The sequence below is a fragment of the Miniopterus schreibersii genome (genome assembly GCF_964146895.1).
Source record: "Miniopterus schreibersii genome assembly, chromosome: 19".
NCBI classification, from domain to species: Eukaryota; Metazoa; Chordata; class Mammalia; order Chiroptera; family Miniopteridae; genus Miniopterus; species Miniopterus schreibersii.
In genome coordinates this window covers 34,157,303-34,176,188 of record NC_138119.1, presented here as the reverse complement: position 1 = coordinate 34,176,188, position 18,886 = coordinate 34,157,303, and the positions used below count along the sequence as shown (strand labels likewise).

General features: G+C 51.4%; 2 protein-coding genes across 6 annotated transcripts in view; both read left to right on the top strand.

The window, feature by feature from the left end:
* CADM3 (cell adhesion molecule 3) overlaps positions 1-12,829 on the top strand; it is a 30,929-nt gene extending 18,100 nt beyond the window's left edge. For all 5 annotated transcript variants that reach the window (XM_081120839.1, XM_081120838.1, XM_081120840.1 and 2 more), the window contains 8 exons: positions 1,167-1,307; positions 1,802-1,954; positions 2,641-2,778; positions 3,062-3,232; positions 5,505-5,595; positions 5,957-6,126; positions 9,034-9,159; positions 10,435-12,829. In XM_081120839.1, the coding sequence (XP_080976965.1) occupies positions 1,167-1,307; positions 1,802-1,954; positions 2,641-2,778; positions 3,062-3,232; positions 5,505-5,595; positions 5,957-6,126; positions 9,034-9,159; positions 10,435-10,553 (1,109 nt within the window). In that variant the 3' untranslated portion in view covers positions 10,554-12,829. The remainder of the gene's footprint in view (positions 1-1,166; positions 1,308-1,801; positions 1,955-2,640; positions 2,779-3,061; positions 3,233-5,504; positions 5,596-5,956; positions 6,127-9,033; positions 9,160-10,434) is intronic.
* Positions 12,830-13,271: 442 nt separating this feature from the next.
* ACKR1 (atypical chemokine receptor 1 (Duffy blood group)) lies at positions 13,272-15,832 on the top strand. The gene is made up of 2 exons (XM_081120843.1): positions 13,272-14,374; positions 14,832-15,832. Exons 1-2 carry the CDS (start codon positions 14,354-14,356, stop codon positions 15,783-15,785), a joined length of 975 nt encoding a protein of 324 aa, XP_080976969.1. The 5' UTR covers positions 13,272-14,353; the 3' UTR covers positions 15,786-15,832.
* The last annotated feature ends 3,054 nt before the right edge of the window (positions 15,833-18,886 follow it).

The following is an 18,886-nucleotide window of genomic DNA, read 5'->3' as shown; positions in this document are numbered from 1 at the left end:
CAGGTCAGTGCCACAGGGAGCCTAGGGATTGTCTAAGTTACTCAATTAGGAAACGTGGACACTATGTCCCTCGGCTTCCCATTCAGAGGGGAAGAATGCTGGTTAAGTGAATTAGTGCCATAGAAGAAATACTGCAGGCGTTTCAGAATCAGAGCTGAAGCTGTTTATTTTAGTTCTGTGAAGGTTGGTGCTGTTGGGTCTCAGAAAGTCAGTCCTGAAGCAGGGGATCGATGATGGGAATCAGTCCCTATGCTGTGGGGAAAAGGGGGCAATAATCCTGAGAGGAGGAAGCAAGTGGCACACAGTCCAAGGGACTCACAGTTACGCCCGACCAGGAGACACAATTGGTATTCAAGTGGCTAATCCATGTGACACCTTTTTTTTTTGTTTAACATGACTAAGGATAGAGGAATTAGTAAACGTATCTCCATCACATCCAAGAGACAACTGTAATCCTTGGCTCTTTAACACCAGGGTGGTGATGGGGTCTGTGTTGGGGACTGGGTGGTATTAAAACTGAAGAAATATGTTAAGGGAGCTGATGAATGAAGGGAAACTATTGTTGGAGGAGTTGAAAAGTCCGTGTCAAAATGTTTCGGTTTTGTTTTGTTTTTTAAATCTGTTTTGTTTGTTTGGTTTGAAGTTTTATCAGCTACCTCTTATATAAATAATGTGCAGTCCAAGGGCTGGCCTGGCCTTTCGTTCACTTTTAGTTTTGGAATTATTGGTCACAACTGCTTCTCCTGTGCTTGCTCATGTAGGCAGGTGGTGGCAGAAAGGCAAAACATAGACTAACAGACACCTATGTGCGTTTTCAAAGGTGAATGGTAGAATTCTATCAGAAAAGATGCATGTGGAGTGGTCTGTGTAGATCTGGAGGGCCTTTATTCCTCTACGTGTTTGTGGCCATGTTCGTTTCTTAAGCAAACATTCAACAGGTAACTTTTCCCGTGCATTCAGAACAAGAAGAAATGAGGTCCCACCACCACTACGTCTGTTCCTTTCCCCTATTCCTTCCTCCGTGATGCCTTAAGAGACACAGAGGCCTGGACCTTGGATAGTCTGAATTAGATGAGGTGGACTTTGGCCCAGAAACGGGTGGAGGGACTAGGGCTTGCTAGTCCCTAGTCCTATTCTAGGAAACTAACCCTATTCTACTCCTGCAGACAGTCAGCCCTGGACATCTGATGAAACCGTGGTGGCTGGCGGCACCGTGGTGCTCAAATGCCAAGTGAAAGACCATGAGGACTCATCCCTGCAGTGGTCTAACCCTGCTCAGCAGACTCTTTACTTTGGGGAGAAGAGAGGTAGGGTTATCTCTGTCTGCGGGAACCATGGGCTGGGAAAGGGGATTGCAGCCCTAAGAGGAAATTTTCCTGTAGGCCAGGGGCTGAGACACGCGAAGGTGTGGCGATTTGAGGGAACAAGCCATGGGCTCCTCAACTGGATTCAGAGACACTTCATTACTACAACTCTTACCTAGGCCATTCATGGTCTTATAGGGCCTGGGTTGACTTTACCCCAGAGGAGCAGTAAGAGATAGCTGATGTGTTGAGCTGTGTGTCTCACAAGGAAGCCCTTGAGATCCAACCTACTTTTCTGAGTGTATCTGAGGCTCTGTGCCCAATGGACCAGGAAGGTGATTAATGGCCTATAGACTGTTCAAACTCAGGAACAGGTTTTCCCCCCTGCTCAAAGTCACACTATACCCCTTCCGCTCAAAAATCCGACCTGGGATTGAAGATAAACGTGAAAGGTGCTAGTGAAAGCCTTGCTTCCCTTTCTCCCAATCCCCCCCTAGCCCTTCGAGATAATCGGATTCAGCTGGTTAAATCCACACCCCATGAGCTCAGCATCAGCATCAGCAATGTGGCCCTGGCGGACGAGGGAGAATACACCTGCTCCATCTTCACCATGCCTGTGAGAACTGCCAAGTCCCTCATCACTGTGCTGGGTGAGGCTCCCAAACCCATGTCACTGCAGCATGCTTCTGTGCAAACAGATCTCTCTAGGTGGGTCCCTTAAGGAGCCTAGAGTCAGGCAAGGCTCCAAGCCTTTTGAAAAAGTTCAGTCCATGTTTCCCTTGCAATGGAACAAAACGGAAAGAGCTCTGACTTCTAATAATTTCTCCTCTGCTTACTGTTTGCTCTGGAACAACGCCCTTAGTCTCACTGAGCCTGAATTTCCTAACCTGTAACAGAACGATGACAATGTCTGTCCTCCCTCCCTCCCAAGATTATGTGAGGGAAACGTGAGGGGTGCATGCAATGTATGATTACAATACCCAACTTGAGTACCACAGTGCTCTCATCCTCTGTTTTATCCTATATTTCAATTTCCTTCTCTGCTTCCCTGAGCTCCGCACTGTTTTTGTAGCCACCCAGTGGTGCTCTGGGTTGTCAGGTCACATATCATGTCTCAGGTGTGGCTTATCTCCACACTACCACGCCTCTTCTCCCCAGACATTTCTTCCTGGCCCTCAGGGAGGAGATCAAAGAGAAAGATAACTAGTTTTCTACGAGTCATAAACCAGAGTAGGACGGAGGTATCCTGTCCCCCAGAGATGCCATCTCAGCAGGGAGAGCTGAGTGTAACCTCATGCCCTCTCCTTCGTATCCCGACACCCCCTATGCATGGTAGGAATCCCACAGAAGCCCATAATCACTGGCTACAAGTCATCATTACGGGAAAAGGAGACAACCACCCTAAACTGTCAGTCTTCTGGGAGCAAACCTGCAGCTCATCTCACCTGGCGGAAGGGCGAGCAAGAGCTTCATGGTAAGTTCCTCCGGCCTTGGGGTTACAGGAGGAGGTGGCACTGAGAGGACCAGAGAATGAGAGAGGGAGGGGCACGTGTCTACATGTGTACGTGCACACAAGGCCTGACGTAGAAGGGAAAGTGGGAATGACAGATACTCTGTGCACACTCATATCCATTTCACAACTTGCTAAGTTTGTCAAACTTGAAACTCACCATCTGTGTGTCTGCAGTGGCCCACACAGTATCTGTATGCTGGGGCTCACTCTGTTCCTGTGTGTGTGTGTGGTTTCTGTTCTCCAGGAGAACCAACCCGAATACAGGAAGATCCCAATGGTAAAACCTTCACCGTGAGCAGCTCAGTGACGTTCCAGGTTACCCGGGAGGATGATGGGGCCGACATCGTGTGCTCTGTGAACCACGAATCACTAAACGGAGCTGACAGATCCACCTCTCAGCGCATTGAAGTTTTATGTATGTCATGGGCTTGTGGGTGAAGACAAGCCAGGTATGAGATGGGGGGTGGGGAAAAGGAAAATGGTGGTGACTGCACATGAAGGAATAGGCACAGATAACTGGACAGGTGAAAACAAAATGAGACAAGATGTGGCAGGACTAGGCCAAGCGTTAGCAAACTTTTCCTGTAAAGGCCCCAATAGCAAACATTTTAGGCTTTGGGGGTCACATGGCCTCTTTCTCAGCTATTTACCTCCACTGTTTTTGCGGGAAAGTAGCTATAGACAATATGTAAACAAACAAACACAGCTGTGTTCCAATAAAATTTTATTTACAAAACCATGTAGCTGGAAGGATTTGACCCAATGGGTAAGTTTACCAACCCCTGGAGTAGGCTGGTGCGATGCAACCAGCTTGTAAGTTGTCATGGTAACTATAGTAAATCAAGAGTCAGAATGCAGGTTCTAGTCTGCCCTCCACCACTTACTAGCCATGTGATGCTAAGAAAATTACCCCTCTGAGCTTGATTCTTTACTTGCTAAATGAGAAGATGAACATGGGAACCGCTAAAGCTTCTTCTTGATCTAGCTTACGATGGTTTCAAGAAAATGCAGGTGGTAGGAAACATAATCGCTCTGGCATCATCCTTCCCAGATCTTTTCCTACGGTACTCTCCTGTCTACCACAGCTGTTTGATTTTTCCTGGGATTCTGACCCCAAATGGCCACGATCATGATCACTACCCCCAACCCTTCCAAGGATCCTCATCTCTCTATGGAATCTGCCTTGGCTATGGACAGTGAACTTCCCTCCTCACCTGAGGAAATTTGGAAATTTTCAAAAAGAACTTTTCTGAGTGGAGGAACCTAGCGGGAAAGAAAATAAAGTACAAAAGTGGAAGATAAAGAGTTGTAAAATGATGTACTTTTTATTCTAATTCATCTGGAGGCTGGGTGTTTTTCTAAAATGATGAAACCCTTAATCTCTTCCTTATGGAAGATACAAGCCTGACTTGAGGGCTATTTAAATCAATTGCTAAACTCATTGCTGAAACTTGAACATGAGTAGGTTTGGAGTAGCATCACTTTCCATTTAGCAGACTCTCAATTTGGAAGCAGACCCCCTGGATTCTGGCTGGAGCACCTCTACTTGCTGTGTTGCTCTCACCAAAGCATGTAGTCTCTTAGTAGCTCTTGCTTACTTCACTGAATTTTCTTGAGGATCAATGAAACAATATCTATGAAAGTATGTTGTAAATTTCAGAGCTCTATGTTGCTATAATTTTTTCTCTGATTGTTAGTTCTGAGGGTGAGGCCCCTGGCGTTGGGCTTCTTCCCCTGAGTCTGGGCCCTGACCAAGGCTAAGGAAGGCCCTCTCCTGTCCCAAAGATGTCTGTTAGGCACCAGACCGTCTGGAAGTTACTCTCCAGGGAGCTTTTTGGCCCAACCATGATCAGTAGTCAGTCAACAAATGCTATGCTCCAGGAGCTGTACTAGAGGTTTCTGTGGCTGTGAGTCCCTGAACACACCTGGCCAGATTCTCTTTGTCCTGTTTGATTGGACTGCAATACACTCATTAACGGTTGTTAAGGGTGGTTCTATCATAGGGGAAGCTCTGCCTCTTTACCTGTCCTTCTAAACCAGCATCTGGTTCTATTGTTCTATGTGGCCATCTGGACCTAGCCTCCTCAAAAGCCCTTTGGTGTTGGTGGCAGATGCCATCATTCCTTTGCAGAGCCCATCTCTGTTGTGTCAGTGCCTTTTTGCAGCCAAAATATGACCCCTGTCTCTTGCTCTTTCAAAGCTCTGACTTCATTTTTGTACTGACCACTAAAAATGATGTTTTTTCTTCAAGCATTGCTGCCGGTTTAAGCCCCTGTACAGAATAGAGAGGATTGAGAGGTTGTGAGCTCAACAGTCAAGTTCAAGTGCATTTGTTCTGTCACAATTATGTATTAAGTCCCATTTATGGACTGGGCAGTGTGCTAGGCACAGATGAACCCGTGAGACCCCTTCTCAGCTCTCTGTTAGACAGCTCTTGGGTTCTCACCAAGGACAGACCATCTAGAACCCTACTTCCACAAGGCGGCAGTACCACTCCCGCATGCATTCAACGGCAATAGCGGTCCTTGCTCACAGGAAGTAGGGGGAGCAAGGTCTTTGTTCCCAGCCACTTGCACCCTGAGGCATTGGGGGTGGACGTTGTCATGTGTAACAGAACAATTTGGAAATCAAGGCGATCTCCTGAACAGTGTGGGAGTTGTGCACTGACATAATTTCCTTCTCCACAGACACACCAACAGTGAAGATTAGGCCAGACCCTCCACATCCCCGCGAGGGCCAGAAGCTGTTGCTACACTGTGAGGGTCGTGGCAATCCTGTGTAAGAAGATTCATTTCCTGGCCTCTAATACAACTCCATGCTCTCAGATTGTGATCTTCACATAATGCCTTCCTATCTCCTCTGCACTGTCTGAGCCTCTCATTTTTCCTGACACTAACAGCACCCATCCTCTGCCTCTACTGCAAAGGAGCAGAAGTGGGGAGAGGCTCCTCCCTGGTTCCCTGTGGTTCCCATAAGGAACCCCAAGAGGTCACCCTCTCCCTGCCTCTGAGCAGCTAGCTCAGTGTCTCAGGCCCCTATAATTTCTTGAGCTTTCATCAAACAGTCCCTGACTTCCCTGCTCCCAGTTATTTTTGTTTCCTTTAGCTCCCTGACCTATTCTCTTCTGAACACTCCACAGTCCCCAGCAGTACCTGTGGGAGAAGGAGGGCAGTGTGCCACCCCTGAAGATAACCCAGGAGAGCGCCCTGATCTTCCCCTTCCTCAACAAGAGTGACAGCGGCACCTACGGCTGCACAGCCACCAGCAACATGGGCAGCCACAAGGCTTACTATACTCTCAATGTGAACGGTGAGCCTGCCTCCGTTTCCCTCCAGCATCCCTCTCCTCCCCTTCTCTGTCCATCTTACACTTTCACCTTTCTGTCACCTGAGAGCACTCCGATGGAGTGGACTAAAGGGACAACAGCCTCCTGAAGACTCAGCTGCAGATCCACCCTGAGATGTGCAGTAAGGAAAGATCAGTGGGATGTTCAGCAGTGATGACTCAAGTGACACCATCCTCCAACCCCTGCACTCACCTGGCAGCAAGAATAACAATTCTATGGCCCTGGCTGGTTTTGCTCAGTGGTTAAAGAGTCGGCCCACAGACTGAAGGGTCCTGGGTTTGATTCCAGCCAAGGGCACAGAATCGGTTGCAGGTTCCATCCCCAGCCTCTGTCAGGGTGCATGCGGGGGACAACCAATCGATGTTTCCCTCTCTCTCTCTCTCTCTCTCTCCCTCCCTCTCCCTCTCCCTCTCCCCCTTCCTTCCACTGTCTCTGAAAAGCAATGGAAAAAATATCCTCAGGTGAGTATTAAAAAAACAGAAGAAGAGGAAGAAGTCTGTGATCAGAGGCCCCAGAGCCTCAAGCATGTGTGCAGATGCATTTCCCTTTGCAGCAGGCTCTCCGAGCTGCTGCTCCTCTGGCTAGAACAGGGTGCGTCTGCTACTGTTCTCTCTCCCTGCAGACCTGGCTCAAGGCAGGAAATGGAGATAAGTTTGTACTATGCCGAGAAATAGAATCTTCTCTCAGATGCCATATCTTCTATAGGAACTAGGTGATGCTTCTCTGAAGTTCTTACAAAGGTGCAACCATAAAACCCAGCTCCGGGAGAGATGGGCTAGCACAGAATTCCCTTTAGGGAGAGTGAGCAGGAGATTCTTTGGAGAGTCCAATGGCAGTGGGGAGTGGGGTCATGTCAGAAAGTCGCATAAGCCTTTCCTCAGAAAAGGGAAATGCGTTGTCAGGGGAACATCGGAGGCTCCTTGAGTGAAACGCCCATTAAAGCTGGCCTAATCAAGCCTGAGGAGACAGAGTAGGAGAGACAAAATATATAATAAGGAGTCAATGAGGCGTCGAGCCAAGCTGAGTCGGTGGAAAAACAGTAGTTCTCCCATGGACAGGCCTCCCAGGGACAAGAGACCTGAGAGTGTCTGGATGGGGTGATTCGGACTCCAGGGCAGACCTCAGCATGTGGGCACTGTCTCAGCACAACAAACAAAGCTAGATGTCGGGAGCAAGGGCAATGCACTGAGGCTCAGCCCCTGCCCCCATATCTCTCCGGACAAGCTGTGAAGATGATTGGCAGTGGGAGCAAGTTCTCCTGCCCTGTGGCTGGCCTTTTGCTGATCCTTCCTGCCCTGGGCTGGAAAGCTAGTCTTATTGGAACTGCTTCCAGTGCTGACGCCTGATGGTAGAACGAGTTACTGCATCTTGCAGGAATATCCTCAGCAGTACTGACTCCCACCTGCCTGGAATGAAATTAAATGGTGTTCCACCTAGAGACAGGGGCCTGTTGTGGATGACCCCAGAGGTGACGTTGGCTATGGAAACCTATGTTTTTTCTAGGGAATTTCCATTTCCCTAGTCTCTAGAATAATTATCCAGGATTTGTTTTTCATGTGGACTGAGTCTCACATACTCCCTAGGAGAAAGATAGTGGGTGCCTTCATTCTGCTTCCTCTAATTTACACCATCACACACACACACACATACACACACACACACCATCATATCGTGGAGCCCCTGGGCCCATCCTCTCCTTCCCCCCCAATTAAAACATTAAAAACCAGAGCATAAATGTTTTCTTTTTAAATAAGGCATAAGCAGGCAAGAAGCTTAAAAGCTGGCCTAATCAAGCCTGAGGAGACAAAGTAGGAGAGACAAAATATATAACAAGGAGTCAATGAGGCATCAAGACTCAAGCTGAGTCTGTGGAAAAACAGTGGTTCTCCCATGGGTGGGCGAGTCATATCTGCGTGAGTGTAATTTTGGCCACGTCAGCACTGTATCCTGGGCCTGTGCTCTGTCTTCTCAGGCATTTGGGACTCTGCTATGGCTGGTGTTGTCCTTGGCACACCAAGCCCACCTCTGCTGTGGGAATCGATCCTCGGTAGATGCTGCTGTGGAGGACAGGTTCTCTGTCCGATGGCAGAGACACCGGCTATCATTGGAGGCATCACAGTGGGACTTCTGTGAAGGAAATCTTCAACTTCCCACAAACTTCCAGATGATGGGAAGCAAAGATGCAGTTGCAGCCCCTCCTGATGAGACTTGCTAGAGGGTTGGGGTTTTGCTGGAACTTTAAAGTGCTCTGCAGAGAAGGAGCATGTTCTTTATACAGGGGCCACAGTCTATCATCTTCTGTAAGGTGCTGTCAAAGTGCCTAATTCTTGGATCCACCAGTGTTTTCCTGCTCCTCCAGCTGATCTCAGGGCAATGGGTTTAGGTGGAGAAGCCCCTGCAGAGAATCCATCTCAGACTGTCAAGCAGATAGAAGAGTATGAGGGCGTGGAGGACAGGGGAGGAAGACTCTGATAACCCAGAAATTAGAAAAAAGAAACAGAAACAGGCAGACAGGGAAAGAAAGAGCGAGGGAGAAAGCTCAAGAGATGATTTAAACTTTAAAGCGATGATCTGTGACTTGGCTAAGGTCAAGCTTCAGTGCCATGAATTCAACTTAAAGGGTTAAGTGGAGGAGACGTCTCTATTTATTCATGAACACATTAATTTTTGTAAACGTTACTATGCTCGGCACACTGTGTAAGAAACTTGGGTACAACATAAGGCACATCCCCTTTGCTGAATGATGCCGCTCCGTTCTCCTGACGTCAGTCTCAGTTCTCTGCTGTGTAAGATGGCCCCGAGCCAGCTCAGAAACGCTGGGATATTGTTTTGCCCCAGGCCTGACTGTGTGCGTTGCCCCTTCCCTCTAGACCCCAGTCCAGTGCCCTCGTCCTCCAGCACCTACCACGCCATCATTGGCGGGATCGTGGCTTTCATTGTCTTTCTGCTGCTCATCCTGTTCATCTTCCTGGGCCACTACCTGATTCGGCACAAAGGTCAGAGCCGGGGAATCGCAGGAGAGCTGGGGCGGGAGGGAGATGGGCGGGGGGCCGGCAGGGCGGAGTGCGCTGCGGGAGGGGCCTCTGGAGACCCAGGTAGCCCCTGTGAGCGGTTGAGAAAGAAGAAGCAGCCAACTAGGAAGGGAGCCTCAGGAAAGCCCCCCCACTTTTTGATCATCCAATAAAGTCAAACCTCCTCACTCAGCCAGCGGCTGCTGACACCAGAGTTCTCTGCTGTAGGCAGAGAACGATGAAACTGCATCTTCTTCCCATTTCTCCATACACTTTCCTCCTTTCTGTTTGGCCTCATTTTCCTTGACCTTTGATCTCCTTGCCCCACAACATCTCTTTTCTCCTTTCCTGTATGAATGCCACCTCGCTACCCTCTCCTCACATGCCTTCCTCTCGGATGCTCCCCTGTTATACTTCTAGCTGCAGCCAGACGACTATGACTGATCAAGTGCTAGCTCTCAGCTGCATTGCACAGGGAGCCTACATGACAGTTTCCCTACCACCACCTTACACACACATACACACAGCCATGCACACATACACATATACACATGCACACACATACACGCATATATACACGTAGACATACACACATGCACCCACATACACATGCACACATACACAAGCTCACACATGCATGCATGCACACATGCACACACATACATGCATACATACACATAGACATACACACATGCACACACAGCCACTCACATGCACATGCACACCTAGACATGCACACATGCATATACACACATAGACATGCATGCACACATCAGACACACATGTACATACAGACACATAGACACATACTCATGAACACACATGTGCATACATACACGCACGTGTACACATACATGAACACATGCACATGTATGTGTATATGCGGAGACGTGCACACAGAGACACACATGCATATGTACGTGCACAGACACATGCACACAGAGACAGACATGAACACACATACATATGCATATGTACATACAGACACATACACAAATACAGACACACATATACACACGCACTTATTTTTCTGCCAGTATTATTGATGAGATTCTCTGACTAAAGGCAGGATTCATTAATTCATAGGGGTGTGGTCATGGGAGGAATGTTGGCAGCAACATGCAGGTTAGGTCAGTGAGGAGGAATAAAGCTCTAAAGGGCGGGGGGAAATGGCAGGAATGGTGGTGGGGGGAAGCGGGCGAGGGGGGCTTCAGAGGTTTGGAAGCTGCTCCTGGAAAGAGGAGCCTCTGTCCTCCCTAGGAACCTACCTGACACATGAAGCTAAAGGCTCCGACGACGCGCCCGATGCGGACACGGCCATCATCAACGCGGAAGGCGGGCAGTCAGGCGGGGACGACAAGAAGGAATATTTCATCTAGGGTGCCCACCCACTTCCTGCGCCCCTCCAGGGGCCCCGTGGGGACTTCTGGGGCCATAACCAACTCGGACTTGTACAGAGCAACCCCAGGGCCACCCCTCCTGCTTGCTCCCCAGCCCCCACCCCTGTACAGAATGTCTGCTTTGGGTGCGGTTTTGTACTCGGTTTGGAATGGGGAGGGAGGAGGGTGGGGGGAGGGAGGGCTGCCCTCAGCCCTTTCCATGGCTTCTCTGCATTTGGGTTATTATTATTTTTGTAACAATCCCAAATCAAATCTGTCTCCAGGCTGGAGGGGCAAGGGCCCTGGGGTGAGAAGAGCAAAAACCTGGAGCTTTGGGAGGAGATGAGGGTGAAGAGGTAAGGACAGGAGAGGAGCAGGGCTGGTTTAGTTGGGGCTCGCAGCCCTGCTCCTCTACAGCAGAGCCGCTCCTGGCCGCCTCTGGGAATGGGGAGTTGTGAGCAGGAGCTGGAGGGGCCTGTCCTCTGCTGATAGTCACATACCTGGAGCTGTGGACAGAGACACAGGTCCCGCTCTGACGCCCCTGCTCCACTCCGATGGAGAAGGAATGAATGGGGGTCCCTGAGGAGGTGTGACCTGCCGGTGGCATGCAGCCCCAGAGCCCCAGGGCTTCCATGTAGGAAGGACGTGGCTCCCTGCCAAGAGGGGTAGATTTGGAGAGAAAGGATGCCAGAGATGGCCCCACCTACCCTTGTCCCCCGTGATGTATGAAACCGGGCCCTTTACACAGGAGTTGCCCTTGGGGGAATCGCAGGGCAAGGCTGCCCTGCTTGCTCCAGCAGCTATGGGAAAGGCCCTGCTCCAGGCCAACTGTCTGCTTCGCTGCCCAGGGGCCCCTCACTCTCACCCCACCCGGGCTGTTGCTCGGCACCCACTCTGTTGGCGTTGTTTACCAGCTCCTCCCACCCTGTGCCCCTTGCCCCTTCCAGGTCCTAAGCTCTCCCTTAGTCCTTCCTCCCTTCCCCAGCAGCCAGGCAGATATAGCCACAAAAATACTAAAAGGAGCTTCACTACACTGTTTCCTGCCCAAACAAAGAAAATAATGTGAACTTTGTGAGTGTGTGGATGTGTGTGTGTTTGTGTGCACATCTGTGTGTGAGAGAGGCAGCAAGGCGGGTCCTGGGCAGGTGGGCGGGCTGTGGAACAAGTAAAGGGGGGCCTTGGGAGTGGAGGATTCCTATCCAGCTTGGTACCTCCCCTGGGAGGTTGTTTCATCCTGGCATTTTCCATGCCACCCCCAGTGCCCATCTGTCATGGGGAAAACAGCCCCAGGATGTGTTTGTGCTCAGTTGCCCATCTAGTCTCACCCTAAAACATAGAGCATCGAGCCTCTGCCTCAGTCTCCCCTCTTGGAGCTATGGAGTCAGTGCCACAGCCTTTGCTATGCACCCCTCAGGCCACTCCCTGGCCCTGACCCTAGAACCACCGCTGTCACTTCTGTATCCAGTGAGTTGAGGGCTGGAGAGAAACTTGCCGTCTTCTTCCCAGCTCTACCCCCCCCCCCCTTTTGATTTTCTGTCTTCCTTTGTGGCCTGAGCTGGTTGCCATGGAGATAAGTAGCTCATGCTCCCAGCCCAGCCAGCCACTCTGCCTCAGACCCAGGATGCCCGCTGTCACCCTCGTCCAGCATGTCCTCCCTGCTATGACAACCCAGGGGTGTGTAAAACGGGGGCAGCTGCATCCAGCAGGTCTGCCCGCCCCTTCGATTCAGGTAGTACCGTTGTGGATCTTCCAGCAGCTGGGCAGGGCCCTGGGCACCACAGGCAGCCCCTCTAAGCCAAGGCTCTCTCCTCACACAACAAGGCAGCCCAGTGCCCCAGGCCTGTTGGGCTCCCTGTCTCCTAGCACCCGCTTTCGGGAAAATGACTTTTCCTCTTTGAGCTGAATCACTCTGTCCATATTACACAGAAGCCATATTTGTACCGGGGGAGGGGGAAGAGGGACCATTGTGTTTTGTGTGTCTGTCTGTGGGTGGGGGTGGGGAAGGGAGCAGGGAGGGGACCGTGTATCTTTATAATCTTTCTAACTCTCCTATGCTAATCTCAGAGGGGCACCCTCAATATATCTGGATCACCGTGTCGCTCGGCTGCCTCCTTCTTGCTGCTCTTGTTCCTGTGGGGATACGTGTATAAGGGCTGCTCTGCTGGTATCCCCTCACCTGGTACTTTCAGGGGCGGCGTGTGCCTCGCCAGGCCACTCTCCCAAGGGCATCTCTGTATGGAAACAATATAACTCTCCGAGGGAGAGAAGTGTGTTCACTCCCGTTGGCTGGGTCCTTGCTTTCCAGGGTGTTTGGGGCAGAGCACCTGGCTGCTCCCACTGTCTTCCATCAGGCAGGATTGGAGAAGGTGGAGATGAAGGTGAAGAGGCCACCAACGTCATTCTAGGACAGTTTCAACAGGTCCCCTAAACTCATTTTCCAACCTCCCCTCATGCTGAACCTGAAACTGGAGCTAGGGAACGGTCTTTGTGAGGGCTCCATTCTTTTGCAACTTGGCTCCCCTACTCCACCTCCAGGCGCCCTATGTGAATGGGAGGGAGCTACTTGGCAGAGTAGGAGTTAAAACTTCACGTGCTTTCTTGGACAAATGAAACATGCCGCCTAAGCAGCCCTCTCTCTCTCACCAATCCGACTCGGACACCCCATGACTCGCCTCTCCCGATGTCCAGAAAGTCTCCCTAACTGAAGAAATAAAATGTGGGGGTGAACGGGGATGAATCAGCAGAGACCATGAGAAAGCAACTGGGGAAAATGGGCTACCAAAGAGCTCAGCTTGGGGGGATCCTCCCCCAGGCGGATCCCTTTCTGTCAGCCATCTGGGGAGGAACAAGCTCTCCCCGCACGAGAACCTTCACACAGTGTGGAGACACCAGGCCAGTGCAGCGCTTGCCCAGCCTGTGTCCCCAACAGAAATGTGAACAGAGATTACCCCAGAGGCAATAGGCCCACTTGAAAACATGCTGTCCCATTGTCCCCCAGAGCCTGCTCCAAGTCGTCAGCCCGTGTCCTGCTTGCTATGAAAGATGCTTGGCTGCACCCATGGTGACAAGGCAAATGCCCAGTCCCTCCCTGAAGTAGCTTCATTAGGCAGGCCTCCCCCCTCACACCGAAACACCCAGACCCAGGCCCGGACAGCTGCCTCAGATACGTGCGCAAGATGCACGGCACAGGGCCACGCACAGGTAAATAGGCACCTTGGCACACCCAGGCTATGCACAGGGCCCCGCCCACACCCCCTTCAGCTTGTCAGCATCCCATGGGTCCAGCCCCAGCACCACGAACACCCTCTCACAAACGCAGGGCTTTTGAAGTCTCACTGGCTCAAGTTCAAGGGGTGGAGGAGCAGTGAGAGTCGTCAGCTGCCTTCCCTCCAGCTTCCCAGCAGGTCTCTTATCTCTGTCTCACACTTCACCCCTGGCCCCTCTTCCTTCCTCGAGCTGAAGGAATCCTTGCTGGAAAGCCCCTTGGCTTTTCAGCCTCCCTCTCCACCTTCGGGAAAATACCCACCTTCTGGTCCCCACCTTCTTCCTTTCCCGAGTGCACGTCCCCACCAGCAGATTCCAACCTCAAAACAGGAAGCCCCGGCCAATGCCCTACGTGGCCTGAAGCTTAGGCGGCGGGCATGGGGCAAAGGCTTCCCGAATGTGCCTCCACCCCCTGCCACCCAATGGCCCTGCCCAGAACTGATGGCTTTCATTAGTCCCTGGCACTTATCTCAGAACCACAGCAGGTGACAGAACTGCCCCAGCCTTTCTCTGCCTGCCTTGAGCCCAGCGGTGTCATGGGAAACTGTCTGTACCCGGTGAGTGTGGGGAGGAGCCCACAACCCACAACTGTGCCCCTAATACCCCTCTGTCTGGCCTCTGTCTGTCTTTCTAACTCCTTCCCGTCTCATCTCTTATCCTTCCCTCTTTCCCTCCCTTCTTACCACAGACCCCTAGGTCCTGTCACTTCCCCCCTCACCTGTCTTTCGGTTAAGTACCACCCAGGCCCCTGGTTGCCATCCCTCTGACCCTCCCCTGCTCTCCAGTCCTGCCCTCAGACCTCCCCTTGCAGTTCCGTGACTCTGTTTCTCTACCGGCTCCGGGCTCTCAGCGGTAATGTCCTTTTGCATCATCCCCACTGCACCCAACTCCTCCAGCCCCCTTTCTCCAGCCCGGGCTCCCCTGTCTCCTCCCCTTCCCTTGCCTTAGTCCCCCAGAGACTCTTCAGCGGGGTAACTAGACGCTATGATTGTCCCCTCTGGGGATGTCCTCCAGGTGGACTTCTCCACTGTTGAGAATTCCAGCGCCTCTCCCTTCGAAGGTAACTTTTCGATTGAGTGGAACTATTCCTACGGTGACAGTGACTACAGCGGGCTGGACGCAGCTGCCCCCTGCCACTCCTGTAACCTGCTGGATGAGTCCTCGCTGCCGTTCTACGTCCTGGCCGGGGTCCTGGGCATCCTGCTGAGTGCTGCTGTGCTCTTCGCTCTTCTCAGACCTATCTTTGACCGGCAGCTCTGTCCCGGCCGTCAGGTCCTCATACAGTTAGCTGCGGGCAGTGCCCTCTTCAGCGTCGTGGTGCCCATCCTCGCACCAGGGCTAAGCGGTGCCCACAACACCTACCTGTGCCACCTGGCCCACCTAGTCTGGTATGGCTCGGCCTTTGCCCAAGCTTTGCTGATAGGCTGCCGTGCCTGCCTGGGTCCCAGACTGGGCGCAGGCCAGGTCCCGGGCTTCACCCTGAAGCTCACCGTGGGACTTTGGGGAGTGGCCTTCCTACTGGGGCTGCCACTCACTCTGGCCACTGACACTTCCAATGGACTCTGCACCCTGAGACTCAGCCAGGGCACCGTGCGCTTTCTGCACACCGCCGCCTGCTTCGCCGTCTTTGTCCTGCTGCCACTGTGTTTGTTAGGAGCCAAAGGGCTGACGAAAGCATTGGGCCGGGGGCCGTATCCCTGGGTCGATATCTTGTGGCTCTGGTTTGCCTTCTGGTGGCTTCATGGAGTGCTCTGGGGACTGGACTCCCTAGTGAGGTCCAGGCTCTTGGTGTTGTCGTCATGCCCGACCCAGAAGACCCTGGACCTGCTGCTGCAGCTGGCAGAAGCCCTGGCGATACTGCACTGCGTGGCCACACCCCTGCTCCTGGCCCTGTCCTGCCGCCGGGCTATTCGCCCTTTCCCCGCAGGATGGGCCTCTCCACCGGACACCCTTGCAGGGAAGTTGTAGCTCTCTCCCCACTGCCAACCTGAATTAAAGTCTATGCTGATTTTATGAAGCTGGTGGTTTCTTATTTTGTCTGGAAATGTAGACGAGAGGAAGGAAAATGGAGAGAGAGAGAGACAGACAGACAGACAGACATTGACATTTCACTCCAGATTGCCCTGCTAGCTTCTGTTTCTCTAGCTGGTTTGAGGAGAAAGTGAATGACATAGAAAACATCCTCAGGGCACACAGGTGTTTTCTCCACGTGTGAGGTCACTGCCATCTCTTCCAAGGGGGCAGAGAAAGGGGACCAGGATATGAGGGGAGCAGCTAACCCTAAAAAACTAGGAGAGATGGCTTAGAAGGTAAGGAAAGAAGAGAAGCTGCTACAGAGAGCAAATGAATGAAAAATAGAAACAGGAGAAAGCAAAGCAGAGGAGAGAAAAGATGAGCCTGGAGCGCGACTCCCCCTCCCCGTCTGGCCTGCTCTACCTTCCTCTACGCCTTTTGTCCCCCTGCCACCTGCTGGCTTTGTTTAGGGATCAGAGTGGTGGCGGGAAAGGTGGAGAGAAGCATCCTGGGACCTCACACAGTACAGGGGACAGATCAAGAGCATTCTAGGAGCCACTAGCTAGGAGTCATTTCTCTGAGGCTGATTCCTCAGCATGACCTTAATCCCTGTGTGTGAGCATGTCCATCTGCCTCGATCTGTTAAAACTCACGCCCATGTTAGATGCATGCGTATAATAACACATGGTGACATATCTGCTTGCCTCGCCATCAGTGTGTGAATTGCACACACCTGTGTGTGCTCTCACCTCTCTCACCCTCCCCCCCCACTCCATTCTTCTCTCCTTCCTTGTTCTTAGGACATGGAATCAGGAATTATGACACACTCCCTACACGTAAGTTTTCTTTACCCCTGTTTCTGTGCCCAATCTTTTCTGTTATAGGTTGTGTGCAGGGAACTAAAAATCAAGAAGTTGTGCAGTGTGAGAAACTTAAAGAGGAAGAGGCCTGACGTGATTCATTTTTGCTTAAAGTCCCCCAGATTTCTCTTTCCAACCCCAGCTCTTAGAATAAGCCTCCCCCCAACACACACACAATCTTTTCTTCTATCTTTCACACTGTATCCCTATGCCCTGGGCACCTCTCCCTTAAATACCCCCCTGATTTTTTGCTGCTAATCTTGATCCTGGAGGCTTTTCTTGGCCTCTACACAGCCACATTTAGGTGGTGATTGGAAGAGCAATGAATAAGCCTCTGTCCATAAGGGGAACAGCTGCTACTGCCACCCATAAATTCACCCCCTACCCAAGATCTCTCTCTCTCTCTCTCTCTCTCTCTCTCACACACACACACACACACACACACACACACACAGAGTTCCTCTCTCTAACCCAATGAAAAGCTGGGGAAACTTAAGAAGTTTCCGTACTTTGAAATCCAAATGTGGTCTTCCCATTTTCAGAGGCGAGCTATGCCTGGCTCCTGCCCTGCACCAGCTCTGCTTGGCTCTGTGCTTGGCGATGCCTAGCAGAGTGCAGGAGAGGTGCAGGGATGAGCGAGAGCATCCTGGGCAGGCGGTGCCAAGGGCCCTGGGAATTGTCCTGGTTGGGGGCAGTGACAAACCCTGCAAAGCCCCCACCTCCTGTCTCTCAGTAACTACTAGCTTAGCTGCTGATTGGCACATCCTAAGTTGAAAGGTGGGATTTAGGGGCTGGCTGAGATGCGGGAGACATTCTGAAAGAGAAGGAAAGAAAATGAAGGAGGAAAATCATTTACAAACCTAAATTATGTCAACACGGCTCCTGAATGTGTCCAGTGGTTTATTTTTCTCTTATTTCCTTTTCAGCCTTCTCTCATGGTCCCCCTCCAGCCCGGGCCCACTCTCTCAGCCCTACCAGGCATGGCCCAGCTCCCTTACAAGGTACTGGATTCTCAGAGGCGAATGACCTAGTTACGGGTGTCTGACTTGCTGAATCTTTCCGTGTCGACCCCATGCAAGGGAAACTTAATTGAAGACCACCGGGTTGTCTTATCTCCCCCCAGTTCACGTTTCCAAGTAAAAACCCCTCCTGTTCAGTCCTGTTAGAGAGAACCCTGGATAGTTCAGCAGCTATCACATCTCTCCCAAAGGGAAAGCAGGAGCAGAAGCCTGCGGCCTGTAAGAGGGCAGGTTGGTTGGAAACACCTCCCTAAAGTTACCTCCTGCCCGTGATACCCTGCCCCCAGCTCTGCCCCAGTGATACCCTGCCCATGATACCCTGCCCCCAGCTCTGCTGCATTTAGATAGTTCTTTGGGATGTCTAGCCCTGACCTCTGTCTTTCCTCTAAGGCTTCCCTAGGAGTCCTTTACCCCAGGTTGTTTAACCCACTGTGCGCCGGCAAGCACTTCAACCTTCCTCTGAATCTGGCGCCTTTTATGCACCCTTCAGGAGTACAGGCCCCGTTTCCTTAGAATCCTTAAGAATTTAATCTCAGGGTTGGCAGGGATTTCGGCTGTGTACAAGTTGCTGGGCCTCCTGACTAAAGAAAAATTCCTCTTGGAGAGATGAAACCCCGGGAGCAGCTCCTGGGAGCACAGGATGCTCTGGGTGTACGTGTGTGTGTGCGTGTGTGCATGTGTGTGTCCGCATTTGCTGCTTTAAGGAGAGAGCCTTATTTTTTAAGGGTAGGTTGAAGATCACATTGATGCCCATGGTTCATTTATTCCAAGCTCAGGTCCCTCCCAGAGGATTTAGGAAGCTGGTAGCTGGTCCGCACACCCTTTTATCTACCCCTTTTATCCCGGAGCCTCACCATCACCTTCCTTCAGACGCCACCCTGAGAGGAAGCCTAATTGAAAACTTCACTGGGATTTTAAACCCAGTTCATCACCAACTCTAATTGCCAGGGATTTTCAAGAAAACCATCATATACTATTTTAATTATTCTGACATCAGCCGCCCTCTGTCTGGGCACAAGGAGAATCGCAGTTTTAATTAACGACAATGCATCTTGCAGATGAATGTGACTGTTTAGGTTAATTAACAAGTTCAAGTCCTAAATCATCTCTACACATCTTCTAGGTGGTTTGGGCAGGAAGGGTGTGAGGGAATTTAAAAATCAGTTCAGCAAAAATG

Excerpts from the sequence above, each read along its gene's own strand:
- ACKR1 (XM_081120843.1), top strand. The coding sequence starts at position 14,354 with ATGGGAAACTGTCTGTACCCG. Across the intron at positions 14,375-14,831 it reads TGGGAAACTGTCTGTACCCG|GTGGACTTCTCCACTGTTGA; the intron begins GTGAGTGTGGGG and ends GATGTCCTCCAG.